This window comes from Mytilus trossulus, chromosome 3, assembly GCF_036588685.1.
Source record: "Mytilus trossulus isolate FHL-02 chromosome 3, PNRI_Mtr1.1.1.hap1, whole genome shotgun sequence".
Classification (NCBI taxonomy): Eukaryota; Metazoa; Mollusca; class Bivalvia; order Mytilida; family Mytilidae; genus Mytilus; species Mytilus trossulus.
The window spans coordinates 69673950-69696926 of record NC_086375.1 but is presented as its reverse complement, the minus strand read 5'-3'; the positions used below and the strand labels follow the sequence as shown (position 1 = coordinate 69696926).

Sequence of the window (22977 nt, the reverse complement as noted above, 5' to 3'; positions counted from 1 at the left end):
TAATCTAGCGATGTACTACAGTACATGATATATAAGGCATGAAGATGTTATTGTTACAGATCAGCTAAATTATCTATAGTAAAGGATCCTACAAATTAATGTAAGATACAGTCACAGAAAATAATTATATTCATAAGTACGTCTGAGTCAGTGACAACCCTACAACAGATGTATCCATCGGATCGCTATATATATATACCCACCAGCACCAGAAATCAAAGAGACAACAGAAACGGCTTCCTCCGCCTCATTCTTAGACTTATACCTCGAATTTGACATACACAGTCATCTCAGTACCAAAATCTATGACAAACGAGACGATTTTAATTATGAAACACAGGAAAAATTGCAACATATGTTTATCATATGTTTTCAAAACATATGAAAAACATATGAAAATCATATGTTTTTCATATGTTTAGGTCAAACATATGATAAACATATGTTTACAATCATATGTTTACATATGTTTTGAAACATATGAAAACATATGTCAGCAAACATATGTAAACATATGTTTTATGACACATGTAAACATATGTTTGTAAACATATGAAAAACATATGATTTTCATATGTTTTCATATGTTTAAAAAAATAATAATGAAAATTGAAGAAAATGTCAAAATTAGTATTGAAGCATAGATCATCCAACAGCAGAGCTTTCTAATTCTGAATCATGAACAGAATGTGAAATAAGTGAATGAGTTACATGTTATAATTAATAGATAATACTATGAATAAATATTCTTTATATAATTTATAGTTTGTTCTTTTAATTTTCTTTATTGATTACCCCATTATTATCTCTCTGTTCTTTATTATTTATTCTGCATTTTTTTTCTTATTCCCTTTTCTTAAATCCCTAATTTTGATTCCAGACCCTCGTATTACGTACTTGGCACGTAGAATTCTAAAACCGGGAAAACTCGGAAATATTTTCACCGTTATCGTTTTGTGCACTATGACACGCAAAACCATGGACGCTCACGCGATCAGCCTCAGCATTCTACAGCTGTTTAGTTAAGTTTTAAGAATGGACAGAGATAGATTCTACTTCTTCTACTACTTCTAAACAGATAAATTGAATTGGGTGACTTGTCCATTAACTAGAAGAAACCGGGGAACGAAACATAGAAATGAAAGTACAGAGAAAGTCAACGCAACGAAAGTTCGAAATGTCGAAAGTGGTTTTGTTTTCATGTATCACGTACATTTATGTACCTCAAAAAGGAAACGAATGGTAAATATAATTATGCACTTTTTTTTTATTATAATTGGACAAAAGTAGGAAGATGTGTGTGCAAATTTTTCATAAAAAATAATTTGACTTGATTGTAAACTCTTGAACGATATTGTAATGTATATTATATATCCGATAGTAATCAGTAATTGCATTTATTAATCATCTGTTTCATTTATATCTATCATAAGGTTATTTTTAAATACATCCCAAATAACCATATTTGTAAACTCTGTAGAGATTAGTTAAATTAAAATAAAGGGGGGGGGGGGGGGGGGCATCAATACAGTGAATGAATGGATAGATGTCAGTGAGGTTCTATTACTGATAATAATTGATCCCATTCTTTTCATATAATTTAGATTTATAAAATGTATACTGGCTTTTCATACATTACATACAATGTAGCCAAAGATATTTAATGTTAATGTAATTTTTTCCCAAATTTTAATTATGATCAAACCATGCAAACTGAGACCACATTTTGTATGAAAACACTGTTATCAATTGGTTCCAAGACGAGAATCACATTCTAGCATAATCGAGAAAATCATGATTATTTACATTTGATTGAAGCTCAAATTAATATGAGTGCATGAAACTGAAAGTTCTACTTTTACATTGATTAACATGTACTTAAATGTACATGAAAATATATAAAAAAAAAAAGGATGTGTTTGACATGGTTGTCAATAATCATATTTGATTTTTGGTGTATAAACGCCACTTTTCAAAAACGCATTTAACCAATTTTAAGGCGGCCAGTTTTTATTGGTGCAGGAAGCTGGAGAAAAACCACCAACTTTCAATGGGAAAACTGACAATCGGAATCCTAGTCAATTAAGATTGGAGTCAAGTGCACCTGTACTAGTCTGTACTAGTAGGGTTCTTACTCACAACCTCAGTGTTGACTAACTAGTGATTTGATACAGTAGTAACTACCTAGACCACTCAGCCACCGAGGCCTGCCAACAATAATAAGTTAAAATACAAGTACAAATGTAGTCCAAATAATTATGAAATCCTGAAAGCTATTATACTTAATTTTATATATATATTTACATCTATGTCACAGAATGGCGTCAATGCAAAAATTAAAAATTGCCTTTCTAGACGTCAAAATAATTTGAACTACATGTTCATTTGTATCTTAAAGGTTGACTTCAACAATAAGCAAAGTTCATAATGCAAACATGGCAACGTCAGCTTTAAAAGACGCAAAATGTAATGTTGTAAACAATGGTAAATGACAAATGTGAAATAATTCAAATGAAGGAACTTACAGACTGATAATGATTTATAAACAAAACAAGGAACAAATAAACAAATATGATATATACTAGTAAAGCAACAAACTACAACATGAACTGCTAAATAACAGTCTTCTGACTTGGGACAGAAACATACAGCATGTACAGGATGTGATGGAGTCTAACTAGTTAGTAGGTGCCAAATTAACCCCCCTCCTAACCTGAAATAGTGGTCTGAAAAGGGCTTAACACATTTGCCATCAGATATACATGTATGTACAAAAAAAAACAACATCTACATGTAACAAAAACATAGACCAGGCAGGGTATTTATACATCACCACAACACATATAACCTCTTTAGTCTAGATTTGAGAGTTACCTCTTAGTTACTGATAGCTACATGTAGTTCAAAGCTAATAACAAGGTATTTACCACCAAACCTTGCCTGGTTAAGGTTTATTCCAGTTACTAGTACATGTAGTAACTACAGTATACAAAATACATGTAGGTCAGGTTTTGGTGTACAATGAATGCAATAATTATTGTATTGATTGTCACTGAAGTATGTTATTAGAGCTTTTCTAAATAACTTCAAAGCTTTTGCTTAGACATTTATCAGTATATCATGCTTTTAAAATCACAATGTATTTTTTAAAGTTATTGTAAGACATAATGATCATGATGACCAGAGCATGCTTTCCAGTAATTATTAAACTGTCTCATATATAAAACATGTAATTCATTTGTAATACATTGTTGTACATTAATACATGTCTGTAATAACCATGATAGCTAGGCCTTACATATGATAACAGCTAAGTTTAATCCCTTGAAATCCCTTGTCTCATTGACAAAAGAAGTTACCATGGTTGATTGAATATGTATTCCTTTAATTTGAAAATTAGTTATAAAAGCTGTGTATTTAGTTACTGCACATACATACTAACATAGTTTCAAAAATTCCCTTATGCCTTCCAAAACCACAAATATATGTTACTCCTAAAGAAAATTTTAGAAACGAAGAGTAGACAACTCGTGAAATTATCTGGCATACAATGGCATAACAACATGCATGTTATTTTCACTAATAACTTATTTAATATAAAAAAGAAGTGGTATGATTGCCAATGAGACAACTGTCCATAAGAGACGAAAATTACACAGAAATTAACAACTATACTACTATAGGGCACCGTACAACCTTTAACAATGAGAAAATCCCATACTGCATAGTCAGCTATAAAAAGTCCCTAAATGACAATGTAAAACAATTCAAACGAGAAAACTTAGGGTCTTATTTATGTAAAAAAAATGAACAAAAAACAAATATGTAAAACATAAAAAGATGACAACCACTGAATAACAGGCTCCTGAATTAAGTTATCCCCTTGACCGCATGTACATTTGTACTGTTAACTGATGAACAAGATTGGCATTAACTTATTTAGTCAGAGATCAAATTTAACCACTTTGATACACCATTGAATTCATACAACAGGCATATGGATTTAATAAGATGGATTAGAACATTCAAATGATTTAATACTTTTATATATAGTATATAACTAGTATTATTTTTTTTCAGGGCAAGTCTAGATTTGTTGGTCTTGTTTTAAAATATCAAAATAAGCCAATTTTGCCATACAACATGTATAAAAATATTTAAGGCAATTTGTCAGATATTTTAATTTCATTTCATTTTACATTATTTCTTTTAGCATTTTCCATGGAAGTACATGTACTTCAAAAAGAAGACGAAGCTAAGCAACAGAATGCAATTCTCTGAGGCATTGATTTACATGATGTGCATATAAAGAGCAGCTGGCAATTATTTTATGATGAGAGGTATGTACATGTAATAAAAAGAATAACTTTGTTTGAATATTTTGTTTTTGTCAGACTATCTACATGTTACACCTTTTGATTTTGTGTAAGCAGTGAAAAATTATTTTTTTCTACTGGACCATTTTATCGAAAATAGCATTGGAAGCTCTATATACACTATATTGCTTGTTCTTTTTATACGAACACACACAATTTTTGGGGATTGTATAATGGAAAGGTGTTGTCGTTGTCTGCTGCGTCCGAAGACACATTGGTTTCCGAACAATAACTTAGGTTTAAGTGCATTAATCTTTATGAATTTTGTTTAGAAGGTCCAATACCTCAAAAAAAGGTTGGGATGGCCCCCCTTTTCTGGGAAAATTGTGGATGGTTATATAGGGAATTACTGAAGCATGTCCAGATTGGCTCCCCTCTTTAAGCTCTTAGGCAGTCAGTGGGCCCACACTTATGATAATTTCTGGATCCACCACCGAGTATATGGATCTCTCTGAAATTGTACTACAAGGTTCCATACTACAAAAAAAAAGGATGGAATTGAGTTTAAGGGTTATTGCTCCGAGGTAGATTTCAATAAATTGAGGGGGGGATAGTTCGTTTCATGCAATAATGTTCAGCAAAGGAAGATCTTAAATGGTCAACATAACCAAAATTTTCAATGGACCCCTTAGGGAGTTGCTGCCCTTTATAGTAAATTTTTAACAACTTTCTCGTAAATTTTGAAATCTTTTCCTCTTTTGTGTTTTGAGCAAGAACTAAAGAAGATATTAAAGAGAAACTTAACAGGCTATTAAATTGATAAGCAATACAAGATCAATAAAATATGTATACAGGAGTTTTGCCTCTTGGAAATAGATATTGTAAGGAAAATTGCATCTCACACATGTCTACTTTTCTTGTACATGTAGATTATTTTCATGATTTTTAAAATTTATGAAAAATGTTAAAAAAAGAACATACTTATTTGTTGTGGTTATTACTTTTTGACAGCAAGTTTTATATATCCATCAATTGGTGAGGTACATTGAAACACTGTTCTTTTATTAAATGCATGAAGTATACAGATGGTAACACAAATGACAACATGTTATGTTCATGAGTTTAGTATTTATAGATAAATGTTGTATTTCAACAATTTTGCCTATGAAACAGCAAATCAAGATGTAATAAACCGGAGTTAATGCCGAAATTGATTTTTTTTTAATTTAGGCAGAAGAATAGTTTATTATCATGATTACATGATATATGCTGTACATATATTTGTTGTTTGTTTATAAATTGTTTCTATTTTTAGCTCACCTGGCCCAAAGGGCCAAGTGAGCTTTTCTCATCACTTTGCGTCCGTCATCCGTATACTTTTACAAAAATCTTCTCTTCTGAAAATACTGGGCCAAATTAAACCAAACTTAGCCACAATCATCATTGTGGTATCTAGTTTTAAAAATTTTGTCCGGTGACCCGCCAAAATAATCAAAATGGCCACCATGGTTAATTGACCCCTTAAGGGGTTATTGCCCTTAATAGTAATTTTTACCAATTTTCATAAATTTTTGTTATCTTTTACAAAAATCTTCTTCTCTGAAACTACTAGACCAAATTTAACAAAACTTAGCCAAAATCATAATTAGGGTATATAGTTCAAAAATTATGTGCGATGACCCGGCCAACCAACCAAGATGGCTGACATGGATAAAAATAAAACATAGGGGTAAAATGTATATTTTGGCTTATAACTCTGAAACTAAAGTATTTAGAGCAAATCTGACAAGGGGTTAACATTTTTATTTAGTCAAGATCTATCTGCCCTGAAATTTTCAGATGAATCAGACCATGGGTTGTTTGTTGCTGCCCCTGAATTGGTAATTTTAAGGACATTTTGTCCGTTTTCGGTTATTATCTTAAAAATTATAATAGATAAAGATAAACTGTAAACAGCAATAATGTTCAGCAAAGTAAGATCTACAAATAAGTCAACATGATCAAAATGGTTAGTTGACCCCTTAAGGTGTTATTGCCCTTAATAGTAATTTTTTACCAATTTTCATAAATTTTTGTAATCTTTTACAAAAATCTTCTTCTCTGAAACTACTATACCAAATTTAACAAAACTTAGCCAAAATCATAATTAGGGTATATAGTTCAAAAATTATGTGCGATGACCCCGCCAACCAACCAGGATGGCCGACATGGCTAAAAATAGAAGATAGGGGTAAAATGTAGATTTTGGCTTATAACTCTGAAACCAAAGCATTTAGAGCAAATCTGACATGGGGGTTTAATTGTTTATTAAAGTCTAGATCTACCTGCCCTGAAATTTTCAGATGATTCAGACAATGGGTTGTTGGGTTGCTGCCCCTGATTTGGTAATTTTAAGGAAATTTTGTGCTTTCGGTTATTATCTTGATAACTATTATAGACAATATAGACAATACTTTTTTTAATAAATTATTGATAGAGATAAACTGTAAAGCAATTATGTTTAGTAAAGTAAGATCTACAAATAAATAAACATGATCAAAATGGTCAGTTGACCCATTAAGCCAAGTTAAGGAGTTATTGCCCTTAATAGTAAATTTTTACAAATTTTTTAATTTTTGTTATCTTTTACAAAAATTTTCTCCTGAAACCATTGTACCAAATTTAACGAAACTTAGCCAAAATCATAATAAGGGTATCTAGTTTAAAAATTGTGTGCGGTGACCCAGCCAACCAACAAAGATGGCCAACATGGCTAAAAATAGAACACAGGGGTAAAATGTTGATTTTAGCTTTTAACTCTGAAATCAAAGCCTTTAAAGCAAATCTTACAAGTGGTTAACTTGTTAATCTAGTAAATATCTATCTGCCCTGGAATTTTCAGATGAATTGGACAACTGGTTGTTGGGTTGCAGCCCCCCAAATGGTAATTTTTAAAGAAATTTAGCCCTTTTGGTTATTATATTGAATACTATTATAGATAGAGATAAATTGTAAACAGCAATAATGTTCAGCAAATTAAGTTCTACAAATAAGTCAACATTACCAAAATGGTCAGTTGACCCCTTAAGGAGTTATTGCCCTTTGCTTTATAGTAATTTTTAACATTTTTCATTAATTTGGTAAATTTTGGTAAGTTTTTACAAAGTTTTTTCCTCTGTAACTAGAGGGCCAAGTTCATTACAGATAGAGAAAATTATAAGTAAAAAAAAATTATCAGTAAAGTATGATCTACAAACACATCACCAAAACACAATTTTGTGATGAATCCATCTGTTTCCTTTGTTTAATATATATGCACACAAACCAAGGTGAGCGACACAGAGCCTCTAGTTTGTTTCCACTAGTGAAACTAGTAAAAAAGTATTAATTAGTTCATACTACATGTACATCTAGATTTTGTCTGGACTTTTGGATTAACTTAAACTTTACAATTTCAGCTTGTTACCAAATGAAAGGAAAGTGCAGTATTAGAATCACTGAGGTACATGTTACGATGTACATATGCATGTAGGTGCAGATCTAGATGTCCTGTAAAAAAAACCTGGTATTAAAGTAAGTTCATATGTAGAATTGTATTTGATTTAAATAATTTAATGTTATCTATTCAAAACTTTTTCAAGTGTAATTGTACATGTATACAGTTGTTTATTTTTCTGTCTTTCTGATGTCAAGTACATGTATGCATTGAGGAATCCTTACCAGTCTCATCTGCTTCTGCTGCCCACACACGAGAAATGAGAAGCCCAAACAATTATAGCATTTGCATCACAGACCGTATATTATGAATTGTACATTTTACACATGTGATCAAAAGTTGTTCTCGTCTTCAATGTACATTAAATATTTGCCACTGTACATTAAAATAAACAAGAAAAATTAATTTAATAATTTTCTTTTAACCGTAGAGCATTTTTAAAGAACTAGAATATTGATGTAAGGAGATGGGGTATGATCCTCAATTTGACAACTATCAATTAAAAAACTAAAGAACAAAGATTAAACATTTACTGGTCACTCACTGTTAGGCAATGAACAATAATCAAAATCCATACCATAAAGTAACTTGTTTAAGGATGCAAAATGAGAATAATTTAAAAATTAAAACTATATATTGTATGGCAGACATTGGTTAATATGTTTATGGAATGATTGTAACATGTTTATATTTGTCTTGCACTTACAATTCTTGCCAGATTTTTATAAAACTTATACTATACTTTAATATCAGCAATATCTTAGTCAAGTTCACTACTTTTGACAGATTGACTATTTTCAAAAGAGTTATGCCCATCGAAAATATTAAATAAAGGAAAATGGCCTTGTAAGCGCTCTCATCTGTTCAATTTTTATAAAACACATAGTATACTGTAAGTAATGCCCTTGAAGGTCTGTTTAAAATATTTCGTATACAAGAAAAAGAAAATTTTTTCAAAGCACACTTTTTTATTTATAATTTTATTCAAGTGCCTTTTTTAATTATTGTCCCTTGGTAGATGCAACATGTGCAACTCAGTAGAAATTGAAACTCTATTCTGTTATTTTTATTTTCAGGAACTGAAAAGTAAAGAAACAGAACCAAAGAACATTCCTTTTAAATTAATACAATATTGAACTCAAGAGTCAATCTAGTTGTCTTTCTTAAATATAGATATAAGAAGATGTGGTATTAGGGCCAATGAAACAACTCGCCATCCAGGTCATAATTTGTAAAAGTAAACCATTACAGGTCAAAGTATGGTTTTCAAAACAGCTCACACGAAACAGCAAGCCCTTATAATATAGACAATAAAAATTTGGTATCTCATGGAGATGAAAAAAGAATATAGACAATATAATTAGGATTTGTCAAAGAGGCAAACATAGAATGGATGATGTCAAAGAGACAAAACTATGAAAATAGAATATAAAAATAGAAATGGGGTATGTCAAAGAGACAAACATGTGAAAATAGAACATAGACAATAGAAATGGGGTATGCCTAAGAGACAAAAATATGAAAATAGAAGAGACAACAACTAATAAAAAAAAAGTTTTACTAGATATACAATACAAATTATGGAGCACTGACTGTGATAATTATTTTTCTGCATAAAGGAATGCTAATGTATACAGTTGCTTTTTATTTGTTAGAGGTTTTGATTTTGGCATGTATTTTCTGTGGAATTAAGTATTTGGGGTATATTGAAGTATTAACCCTCAAAATGAGTTCCTGACGGAATAAAAAAGATGATGAAGAAGAAAAACATCAACAACATTCAATACCATTAAAAACAAACCAAACAAAAATACATATACAGAACATGAAAAAATAAATGCATTTGAAAAATAAAAAAAAAACATAAAAAAAATATATATTTAGGACCAATATAAAAACATATGAAAACATATGTTTGGGCCGAACATATGAAAACATATGTTTAGGACAAACATATGAAAACATATGTTTAGGTCTGGGATGAAAACATATGAAAAACATATGTTTATCAAAAACATATGAAAAACATATGTTTTTCATATGATTACATGTATGAAAAACATATGTTTTTCATATGATTCTATAAACATATGTTTTTCATATGTTTAACATATGTTTTTCATATGATCAAAAACATATGTTTTCATGTCGGGCCTAAACATATGTTTACATATGTTTTCAAACATATGAAAAACATATGTAAAACATATGAAAACATATGTCACAATTTTTCCTATGAATTATCAATTTCCCCCACCTTAGTAGTAATGTACCAACCCAACTTCACCTGCGTATGGAATATACATTTCCCAACTAATTTGATATTCAAGAGCTTGCAGAGCCTATTCAGACTTCATAACACATCACCAGTGTCTGAGCAGAAAGTTGATGAACCAGGGTTATGGCAAAGAACGTCTCGTCCTTTTTCTAAAAAAGTTCATCGGAAGGTAACAAGAACTTGTTGATAAATATTCCGTGTCAACTTCACAAATAAAACAAGATGGTCTTGAAGTATAAATTTTGCGTACTGACGTTGGTTATCATCTTAATAACGTGTTATAGTATTCTTTTATTTGTCTTTATTAATATTACTTTTACTGTTAAGTCAGTTTTTTGAGATATTCATTTGACGTGACTCTGTGCTTATGTAAAACATCATACTTTCAACGACAAAATTATTTCATTTATTAATATTACTTTTACATATGGATCTTGTCGTACTTTGAATGACAAAACTATTTTATTCATTAATACTACTTTTTCTGTTAAGTCTGTTTTTATGATATACATTTGACGTGACTCTGTACTTATGTATCCCGTCATACTTTGAACCACACAATTATTTTATTTATTATTATTACTTTTACTTAAAGTCTGTTTTTTGTTATATCTACTTTACGGGACTCTGGATTTATGTATGCCGTCATACTTTGAACGACAAAATTATTTTATGTCTACCTGTGCGAATTTCAAACGCGCAATTTTACACCAGCAATGAAAACCTTCCATCCTTTATTGGTAGACTTTACATCGATAAATAAAATCGTATAAGATAAACAAAATGAGGATATTTAATTTGAAGTATGCCTTTTTGTGCTTCTTCGTTACATTTGTTGTTTTTATAGTGATTAAGATGATAACACAATGTTAACTGCTGTGCCCCTATTTTTGACATTTTTACTCTTTGAGTATGTTTGTTTTGTTCACACAATGTTGACAATGTAATGGAATTTGATGCGACTGTCATATAAGTGAGAGGTTAAGCTAGCTATAAAACCAGTTTCAATCCACCATTGTCTATATTAGAAAATGCCTGTACCAAGTAAGGAATATGACAGTTGTTATCCATTGGTTTGATGTGTTTGGACTTTTGATTTTGCCTTCTGATTTTGGACTTTCCTTTTTGAATTTTCCTCGGAGTTCAGTATTTTTGTGTTTTTATTTTTTATCATTATCGCAACTGATATAAATTTAGTATAGAATTTCTTTGACTTAAAAAAATATGTTTTCATATTGCAATCATTTTGAAATTTTCAGAAACATATTCTGTCTACAATTGCTCTGGGATCTATTTTGAAACTATGTTTTCCACTTTTGTGACTGAACTTTATAACAACGGCTAATTGTTATTCAAATACCTGTACTGCTAATGCCGTAGAATATTCATTGCCATATAACCCTTTACCATCACGTTTTTGTAGTATGTATTCTAATGCTGCCTTTGATTGTAAAGTATATGCAGCATCATTGACACAAGCATAAGCTAAATAAACCATCGCAGCTTCGTCTGAAGTATACATTGTAAGTAATTAAACACAACCAATCGTTATCATATTGTTCACGATACAAAAAAGAACACAATGCCAAAATTGATTTTGATGTGCATATTTATTTTTGGTTCTAATTAATGCCAAGATTTCCACAATTTTATCACATATTCTGACTCATATATGTTGTTTTTATTCTAATGGTTGAGAAAACTGGATGTGTAGAAATCCGAGTCAAACAAAGAATAATTTCGATAAGTTGTTAAGCAGTTGTTATTAAATAATCTGGTTCTATATATGTTGGCGTTTGTTTTTGTTACAGTTCAGTGTTTCTGTTGTTCCAATGTTTTTTTCTTTAATTGTTGATGTGTTTCCATCAGTTTTGGTTTTTGTGACCCGGATTTGTTTTCGCTTAAAAGATTTATGACTCCTTGTTGCCTTTATTTATGACAGTTAATAGCTACACATACTATTTTGAAAATGGAATAGATTCAAAAGTACGTATTGCAAATTCTAAATAAAGATATTTTCTGATGAAAATTTTATTGAGAAATAAAACTGTTTTCTCGATTTTTAAGCTGTAGACAACGTTGACAAGCGGAATCCCTATTTTACTTATAATGTGTGGATCAAGTACAATTAACCGTAAAGAGCATCACGTTAAAAGTTGATATTATTCAACATTGTATTATCATAATTATAAGCTGAAAAGTGTATATATTGTCATCACACACGATTACGTCTAACTACCAGTGATACATACCAACACCGAATGTATAGTTGCCTGGTTTAGTAGAAATATCTTTTAAATAAGCTGCATCTACATTAGCATTAGCGTTACATAATGCTAGAACAACAAGTGCATATGCGAACTTGTTGTTCTGAAAATGTTGCGAAGATACGTTTAGATGGTTCTGAAGTTTATCTATCAAGTTATGTCCATAGAAGTTTCGTGAATCTTGACATGTAGCTGTTAGTCCTAGGACGTAATGAGCTAATTTGCCACGTCCCCATGCTGGATTTGTTAGTGCTACATCGCTGTAAAATGGAAACTATCTATTTTATGAGATCTTATGTTAAGAGTTTATTAATATAAATATAAAACAAACATAAATATCTGGTTATACATACATGTATGTATATAGAGTGATAAAATGTATTCAATGAAATCCCGCTCTAAATAATCCGGATTTTTTTTATATTTCCAGTGAGGAATATTTTTAATAAAATCGTTAAATGTTCTAGGACGTCATCAAGTTCATGTATTATAAAGTGTTGAGTAAATATCAACTAAACAGCCAATAAACACGAAAAAAGAATAGAAAGTCAAAGAAATGAAAGCCCAAAAAGGCATCTTTAAATCAACCTAAGACCTGTTCGTTCGTATTTATCATAATACTTTTGTTAGATAAATTCCTTCAAACTTAAAGAAAACAAAAGCATTGCAAAAAAATTTAGCTAAATTTCGCATTTATATGTAAATACCTATGTAATATTTCAAATGTAAATGAATCAAGCAAATAGATTTACACCTTTCATTGTTGTTTGACTTTTGATCGTTTTTTTGTTTTTTCCATGGTATTGTCAGTTTGTTTTTGTTTTATGAGATTGAATATTTCTTTGGTATCTTTTGCTTTTTCTGTTTTGAAATTTAAACTATATTGTGTTTTTTTTTATGAGCTTTTATCTAAACAGATGAAGGTAAAAATAGTGAAAACTCAGTAGGAGTTTCATGTAGATCTAAGAAACCTTCATACTTGCTGATCGCAGAAAGCAAATCCAAGTTCATTTGTTTCACGCTTATATAAGAGGTGGGATCTTTCTTTGAAAACCATGCATCATTAGCTAAATGAAGTGCAATTATTGCTTCAGCCTCAGAACGCTCTCCCCATCCCCATTCAGCATTTCTTTGTTCAAGAAGCATACTAGTGCCATCCTTTATAGCGCATTGCCTTACTGTAAAGATGATGAAAAGACAAATAATCTTACTGCATTGTAGACAACACATTTTGCAACACAACATAACACGTAACACCACATTAATAATCTTAGCTTAAAATTGATCGTTGAAATATTCATATTGAACAATGCTTCATCCATAGAAATAAAAACGTCTAGAGCACTGGGTGAATTATTCAATCAAACAGCTAAAGGACCATCATGTCACATACAAAGTTTCTGTAAATTGTCCATACAGTCTAATAGACACTTGTAGTAATTAATGATGGATTTACCAAAGTGTGCAATTTTCGGCTGCTCAAACGGATTCTATAGAAAAAAAAATACAAGGTTAACTCAAAATATGTGCAACTAACTCATCAGTCGCCTGTATTTACTTTTAATTAGCAAAAATACGTTTACTATGAATATCTCAATGACATTATTTTTTTCCTTTATAATGACAATTACATTTGAACATTCGATGATAATTCAAATATCTAAATCCAGATATAAAAAATGTTTTGTCATGATCATAACTCATACCTTTGTCCCCAGTAAGCATTCGACCGCTGCATCCGGTATGGTTTTCTTCTACAAAAGAACATTTAGAACATTAGCATCATGATTAGACGAGTGCATATAATAAATAGAAGGTTATCATATGTTGTTTTAGAACAGTTTGACAACATGAATGCGGTAGGTGAAGGAAATGTACCAGAAATCGTACATTACACCAACGTCCCTGAGGTAATTTGATATAAAAGTGCATATTTTGTCTGATCAAATCTTATGATGTACTAAAGACTTTGAATGTAACATTATTGAATGGAGTCGAGCAACAAACCTTTGATGACTATTTCATTTCTTTAGAGGTTGACCATAGTTGACTTTTTTCTCTTTCGTTTGTATATTTGTTGTATTAAGATATTATAATACAGCATACATACATGACGCTAACAAAACCTTTAAACAGACTTATTAAGAAGGGATATAGTTACGATACTGTTGTCAGGTCATTAAAGATTACATATTTTGGCTTAAATAATGATTCACTTATAGGGTCTTTGCATCGGAATTAATTAAAAACATTTATTTAAAAACCAGTTGTTCTCATATTTTTTATGATAATTGATATAATGATTAACCCCTAACGGGAGGGATTGTGTCTGATATTCATATGATGAAGACATAATCTTTTAATCAGTTTAATTGAAGTCTGGAGCTGGCATGTCAGTTAACTGCTAGTAGTCTGTTGTTATTTATGTATTATTGTCATTTTGTTAATTTTCTTTTGTTACATCTTCTGACATCAGACTCGGACTTCTCTTGAACTGAATTAAAATGTGCGTATTGTTATGCGTTTACTTTTCTACATTGGCTAGAGGTATAGGGGGAGGGTTGAGATCTCACAAACATGTTTAACCCCACTGCATTTTTGCGCTTGTCCTAAGTCAGGAGCCTCTTGCCTTTGTTAGTCTTGAATTTTTTTAAATTTTAGTTTCTTGTGTGTAATTTGGAGTTGAGTATGACGTCTATTAGCACTGAACTAGTATACATATTTGTTGAGGGGCCAGCTGAAGTACGCTTCATGGTGCGGGAGTTTCTGGCTGTATTAAAGACTTATTGATGACCTTCTGCTGTTTTCATTCTATGGTCGGGTTGTTGTCTCTTTGACACATTCCCCATTTCCAATCTCAATGTTATATAAAGAAAAGCTTTGATGGAAACGATTTTTACAAAATTGGCTACGATTGACAAATTCTGGAAATAGCATTTTGTTTCTAATATTTTACTTACACTCTATACAAATGATATTTAGTAAACTGTATTTATGTCATGATATTATGGATTTTAGTTTTTTTGAAGTATTTATTGTTATACAAAATTTAATCCATTCATATCATATTTTTTATACTGTTTTCATTTAGGAAAAAGTAAAATCACAAAATTACTGAACTCAAAGGAAAATCAATTTGGAAAGTCCATAATCATATGGCAAAATCAAATAACAAAACGCATCAAAAACGAATGGACATGAACTGTCATATTTCCGACTTGGTACAGGCATTTTCAAATGTAGAAAATGGTGGATTAAACCTGGTTCTATAGCGCTAACCCTCTCACTTTAATAACAGTCTCATTAAATTCCGCTACATTTACATGATGCGTTAAATAAACAGTCACAATTAATAAAATAGTCAAAATATGGGTACATTAGTCATCATCGTATAACAATTTTAAAAGGAACAATTTAACAGGACACAAAAACATCTACTATCTACGAACACATGGATTGATTTGAGTGTCTGACGTCAGAAAAATTATATACGTCACATAAATTTGACGTTCAATGTGCATACAAACAATTTTAAAATTTACATAGGCAATGTACGCATACAGGGTTAAAAAATCAAAAATATGTAAGAATTAATTACAGAAATAGACCGAGATTCAAACTAGTCCAAAAGTTATACATAGAATTTATGAGAATCCAAAAATTGTTAATTTCACTACGCGATTGAACAGTTTCACAGTATTTCTGAAGACCCTCTTTCACTGCGGACAGAATTTTAGTCAATCTAATAGACAATTCTTTAGTGGAACATGAAGATGAGCCAGCAATATACCGTTGTTTGTACGGAATTTTATGAAGCTTTGGTATCCAATACAAACAAGGTAAGTCCTCCGATTTGGTGTTCAATGTAATGTTTCTTGAAGCCATGAAGGACTTATGATTTGCTAAAATCTCATCCTTGTCAAATGATATGTCTTTGTATGTGGGATTACCTGAGTGCTCCGTTATACCCAATTCTTTTACAAGACATTCGTAGTAATACGATTTACATACAAAGACAATATTATTTGAAGCTTTGTCCGCAGGAACAACAACATACTTATCATGAAGAGTTGATAGACATTTCATGGCCTCTTTGTCTCTGAAAACGGACTTTGGTCGATCGTTCACACAGTTTTTCAACTTGTGAATGGGACGTTTTATCAGAGACCTTATAGTTTTAACCCATTCTGACAAAAGTGTCCAGTTCAACTTCTTCTCGCTTAGCCCATGCTCTGGCGTAGTCCTCAATAGAATCCATAATGTTTTTGAAGTTATGGTTCCAATTGATGTGTTGGGGTTCTCTAAACTTAGGACCATGAGAAATCACCTTTCGGAGATTTTCATGTTGAATTATATTTAGATCCCCAGTTATAACATGACTAGAGGGGCTGTAATTATAAGGCGAGTGGGAACAGTCACATGTCGGAGGGTTTTTAAGTTATTGTTCTAAGTCAAGGTCCTGCAATGCTTGTTTATACTTAAATGTTTTAGGTGCAATAGTTTTGGTATAACTGTAGGATACAATAGGAACAGACTGATTTTGAAAATAAATTGGAATTTTAGATGTTACCTCCTTGTGATGTAGAACGTTGCAGATGTTGATTGCATCGATTCCTCTATTGGCAAAATCAACAGGAAGGAATCTCCTCTTTTTTTCATGTTCAGATATTACTGGTTTGAAAAGACGGAAAAGAGCTACATCACAAATAATACTGACTAGTCTGTATATTGCAGAAAATGTATTGGTGCCTCCTTTGTCAAGTGCATAAGATCGACTCAAATGAAAAAATCCCACGTTACAACGGACAGTAATCATGAATATTTATTTTTAGTTTCCTAAATTGATATAGATCTATCTCGTATGGCCGTGTTCCGTGCTTTGATTTGCTACTTTGGAGTTAAGTCCATTTTCTACAATGTTTGTTTTTACCTTTATTTATTTCTTCTCAATAAAATTAATTTGGACCTAAAAGGTCTTAACAAAAATACCAAACCCAAGTGTAATTAAAAAAAAACGAGGAATTCTATTAAACCTGACAAAAACAAATACTGACTACATCCAGAACCACAGAAACGATTGGAAAACAAAGGTTCTAAGTGAACTCTAATTCGATTTTGCTATAAAAATGTCATCTGTCAGGGAGTTCATGCACACTCATGTGCTGCTCAACCCTTGAACTGAACTTAAAAATTTAAGTTCAATCATGGAGTTTAAACGAATTCTTAATTTAAAAACCAAATCGAACGATTAAAGGTCATTAAACTCGCAAACTGAAAATAGTTAACGTACCTTTAGATAGCAGAAAACCGCCAGCCATTTGAATCAAGATGCTAAGAATGGCGATTTCTTTAAACATTCTTACAAGGATCTAAAATGGACGACAACAAAAAATTTACGATTTTAATATATACCAAACAGCAATGAGAATTTTTCAACATCTAAAATGATTTCAAATCTTACATTTATATTGCTTTCTTCTCAATTATCTCGTTTCTGTGTGCGCTGCATTTAAGTGTTTCTGTTGTGTGTGTTGTATCGTATTTAATGTGTTTCCCTCAGTTTTAGTTTGTAACTCGAATTTGTTTTTCTGTAAATGTATTACATTGTGCATTACGCAATAACAGTGATAGCCCTATATCCTGTTTGCGATTTACCAGAAATAAAAAAAATGAAGGAAAAAAACGGGTCTTGTTTGTTTACGTAATAAAAAGTTGAAGGTAAATAAAGCAAACGTTTAAGAATAGACATAAAAACACAATACTAAATTACCCATTACAAACAAATTGATCTTGTTGATTTGACGGACTTTAAATATTAAGTATAACATTGCGTGGTGTTTTTTCACCAGACAGAAGCATAGAATAATCAGATGATACACGTCAGTTAATTTTAATTTTATATAATATCAGACCTCAGTAGCCACTGTCGTCTGATGCACATTGTATTTTTATCTTATCTATAGTCATTAAAAAGGGAAAAACAAACAAATTCGAAGTTCAAGGTGAACTGGAAAGAAGAAGTCCATAGAACCTGAGAAAATCAAACACTCGACTACATCAACCATCGACTGGAAAAAAGTAAAATCACTAAATTACTAAACTCCGAGTTAATTCAAAACGGAAAGTTCCTAATCAAATGGAAAAGCAAAATCTCAAACACATCAAACAAATGGATAACAACAAAGTAGAAAATGGTGGATTGAACCTGGTTTTATAGCTAGATAAACCTCTTACTGAAAACAACTTATGTTTCTCTCTTGGTACTGTACATGTATTATGAGTGAAATCTGGGAAAATAGCTAGCTTAACCGCTCATTTGTTTGACAGTTGCTCATAGAACGTACCGTGATGTTGCAACAAACCGTGTTGGCAACACTTACATTCAGTGGGAAACGTTATCATAACTGTGTAGATAAAGAGCATAGCTAAATTGAATAATCCTCACACACATGCACTTAAATTTTACAAAGACGCCAACAATGAAGATTTTAGTAGTGTAAAGTAAATATGACATAATCGTTGACATGTACTGCAAAGTATGTCTGTACGAATTGAACCGACAATACCTGAATTCTTTACAGGTAAAGTGCAATTCCAATACATGTAGTTTCTCGATATTACACTTAAACAGTCTTTACTTTAATGGGTTTCGACGAAATTACATACTCATTTTCAGAACATGACGCCATTCCTCTTATTTTATTGCCCGAAAATGCCTTACCTAAAGCATTAAACAGCTTTAGAACATTATAAAACAGAATTGATAAATAAGTGTTACTTATAGTTCAAAGGAATAAATATAAAAAATCGTAAGATTGAACTATCCAATCAGAATATGAGCTATGTAGTTCAAGCAATAAGTTTGAAATACATTGAGCAATAAAAAAAACCACTTCAAACTATGTATTAACCTAGCTAAATGAAATAAATGTGCATAAAAACATCTGTTAATTCAATGACCACACAATTAACCTTATTTACAAAATACAGTGATAGTCCTGTATCATTTATTTGGTTATGTGAGTGAATTATTGCAATCGAAATATCTTTTGATTTTTCGTTTATAGTCTTTTGTCTATTATTTTTTGAACCATTATAAATACAGAAACATATTAATTAGCTCTACCATTTGTCCATATGCGTCTAAACTGTTCCAAAAATTCTTTTAGGAGTTGTTGCCCTTAAATGACAAATTTTACCATATTTTTTCTGTTTAGCATATTTTCAAGAAAACTATGATATTTAGAGGTAAAACATATTTTTCCTTTATGCCTCATATGATTTAAATTATAATAATATTTAATAAATTATGATAAACAAGCACTTATATGTTGCACTTTTTAAATACAGCTGTTTCTCAAACCACGCCTCTTTTGGGGATATTCATAGAAAATTAATTTGTTTACATACTGGTTCCTAGTTATGATCTCTGTGTTCCATCTCATGGAGACATAACTGGGAATGCTACCAGTAAATATACATGTGCAATTTGTTTATATTGAAATGTGAGTCACCTTTTATTCGAGGTAGGGGTAGTTAAGAAAATTAGTGTTAGTTTAAATAGTGAGAAGTTCATGGCATATCAACGTTGAAAATATATATATGCCTCACAGCCCTCTATTTTGACCTTTAAACACAATTGTAGTGCATATGAACTTTCAATTCTAGGATAAGATTTTATTCAAAACTTCATTGTAAAAGTGTTACAGTTTTAGCCGTAAAAGGAGTTCCTATGGGAAACTGCATTGTCAATATTTACAGAAATTCAACCTATAATCACAAAATAAAATATCATTAGGCAAGTTTTATAATATTAAAAGTCATATTTTCCTGATATAGTAAGTAGACTGTCACTCTTCAGAGGAGTGATTGCCTTTAAGGTAGAACAATACAAAGATTTTTTTACTTTCAATCACTAACCTTTGAAATGCTGTAACTTTCTTACGAATGCATAGACAATAATAAAAGAGGTATATAAATATACATGTAGATAAAAGATTAAGCTTTTAAATGAATGCAATATTTTTATTATGCAATCATTATATAATCAATTATTATGTAATTAGTGGCAAAATCTGGGTAGGTTCACTTGATTGAATTTAGCTTTATCATCTCTTTAACTAAATGTTAAAGAAATCTTAATCAACACATCATGGGCTTCAAAAAGGTGTCTCAGATTGTCTCTATGGTATTCCATTCTCTCATAAATCTCTAATTAGTGTAAACATCCTAACCACATAATAGAAGATAATGTTTAATTAGGTGTAAAATTTGTTCTATACATTCTGCTCAACATGCAGACTTCTTATACGTTCAGGTATTTCACATCCAATTTTTTATGGAAATATTCTTTATAAAGCACAAAGGTGTCAGTATTCACCGCAGAAACTAACAAAACCTTTGAATAAACTTATTAAGAAGGGATATAATTACGATACTGTTGTCAAGTCATTAAAGATTGCATATTTTGGCGTTAATATTGAGTCACTGATAAGGTCTTTGCATCGGAACTTAACACATTATTCTAAAAACCGTTGTTGACATGACACGGGTTATGTTCTTCTCATATATGTTATGATGGTATGATACTAAACCCCTAACAGGAAGGATTGTGCCTGATGTTCATATGATGAAATCATAATCTTTCAGTCAGTTTAATTGAAGTCTGGAGCTGGCATGTAAGTTTACTACTAGTAGTCTGTTGTTATTTATGTATTATTGTCATTTTGTTTATGTTTTAATGGTTACATCTTCTGAAATCAGACTTGGACTTCTCTTGAACTGAATTTTAATGTACGTATTGTTATGCGTTTACTTTTCTACATTGGTTAGAGGTATAGGGGGAGGGTTGAGATCTCACAAACATGTTTAACCCCGCCGCATTTTTGCGCCTGTCCCAAGTCAGGAGCCTCTGGCCTTTGTTAGTCTTGTTTTATTTTAATTTTAGTTTCTTGTGTACAATTTGGAAATTAGTATGGGGTTCATTATCACTGAACTAGTATATATTTGTTTAGGGGCCAGCTGAAGGACGCTTCCGGGTGCGGGAATTTCTCGCTATATTGAAGACCTGTTGGTGACCTTCTGCTGTTGTTTTTTTTTATTTGGTCGGGTTGTTGTCTCTTTGACACATTCCCCATTTCCATTTTCAATTTTATTCTATCTGAAATCTGAGACACCCTTGTGTAGATAATGGCCATAGGAACAACATATAATACATTCAACCCTCTAGGGATACCTATGCAGAAGCTAATTTCATTTGAAAGTGGAAATTTGGTGAAAATTATTTTAGACACAGTTAACATATTTAATTGGTAACATAATTGTTGCATAATACTAACATTGCATTAATTTGAAAGAGTAATCTGTTAACTATCCAAAAATACCCCTTTTATAAATTTTCAAGCATTATTAAGAAAGTTACGGCATTTTAAAACTTGGGAGTTGGAGTTATAAAATCTTTGTATTGTGCTACCTTAAATGAGTAATTTTTTTTTATTATACCCTCTTTGTTGTTTTCAGCAAAAAAATAAAGAAAATAAAGAGAGAGTTGAAGCAAAAGAACTGTTGCTGCGAAATGAAACTTGTTTTAACAGCTTCAATTTTATTACTTGACAAATGTCATGTTAAAATTCATACAGCTGTTTTAATGCTGTATCCAACTTCTCCAGATTCAAAAAGTACCCCTTATATATTGTTGGAGCACGCTTATACTGATGAATAGGTATAATGAATAACCCACTTCAGCAACTTCTGATGATTTCCATTCCAATTTCGTTGTTAGATAATTGGGTTGGATCTGTAGGACAGACAACACACGCTTCCTAATCGTTAGTTCCTGGTAGGTATGATTGATGTTTCAATGTCACTGAGGTCAATTTATATTATGCTATAAGAGTTGTAGCTAAGGCCAAATTCTATAGTTCTATCAGAATTGTCACTGATGCAATTTATTTTATATTCAGAATTGTAAATAGGGTCAATTTTTATTAGTCTTCAGATTTTTACTGTGGCAATTTTCTAGTATATACTATCAAAATTAATTGGCATGAATGTATCACTTACATTTTCTCTCACCGTCGGTGTATTTCTGTATCTTGTAAATAAGGTTTATTGTGTGGTTAAAGAATACAAATTGTACAAGTTATATATACCGACGCTCGAATCAAAAGCAATGGAAAGCCAGCCAAATCGAATGCGAAGTTAAAGACAATTTAAAACCCAAAACTTTAACATGTTATGCAAATTGTTGCAATAGGGACCTTTTGACATAATATTATACCTTACTGGTTACAATATAAACATTTTTTTTTATTTTGGTTTGGCTGACTCGCATTTCGTCGATGCTTGCAATAAGTGACATTAGAAGCAAAACAGTTGGTTACGAAGCTGAAAAGACTTAAAACATGTATGCCTCTGTCTTCTTTTCTTCTATACTGTAACTATTTTTAAACTTGAGATCACACATTTTTGCCATTACTTAAAGGTGGTGCTATTTTTTCTATACTACATGTATATATAGGGATAAAAGAGGGACGACAGATACCAAAAGGAAAGTCAAACTCATAAATCTAAAACAAACTGACAACGCCATGGCTATAAATGAAAAAGACAAACAGAAAAAAAACAATAGTACACATGACA

At 31.1% G+C, this 22977-nt stretch overlaps 1 protein-coding gene and 1 long non-coding RNA gene across 3 annotated transcripts in view; one reads left to right on the top strand and one right to left on the bottom strand.

The window, feature by feature from the left end:
* Positions 1 to 22977, bottom strand: part of LOC134709676 (transcobalamin-2-like) — a 35143-nt gene that overhangs the window by 11535 nt on the left and 631 nt on the right. Inside the window, exons 1-6 of one of the 2 annotated variants that reach the window (XM_063569824.1) lie at positions 21997 to 22168; positions 17627 to 17705; positions 14043 to 14090; positions 13316 to 13514; positions 12322 to 12596; positions 11430 to 11578 (exon numbers count right to left, since the gene is read on the bottom strand). In XM_063569824.1, coding sequence (XP_063425894.1) covers positions 11430 to 11578; positions 12322 to 12596; positions 13316 to 13514; positions 14043 to 14090; positions 17627 to 17693 — 738 coding nt within the window. In that variant the 5' untranslated portion in view covers positions 17694 to 17705; positions 21997 to 22168. Of the gene's footprint in view, positions 1 to 11429; positions 11579 to 12321; positions 12597 to 13315; positions 13515 to 14042; positions 14091 to 17626; positions 17706 to 21996; positions 22169 to 22977 lie in introns of those variants that run through there. The other variant, XM_063569823.1, reaches the window with a different exon arrangement.
* Positions 880 to 8933, top strand: LOC134709675 (uncharacterized). Its single transcript, XR_010106016.1, has 4 exons — positions 880 to 1242; positions 4214 to 4340; positions 7754 to 7868; positions 8868 to 8933. It is a non-coding gene; the product is annotated as an uncharacterized LOC134709675 (long non-coding RNA).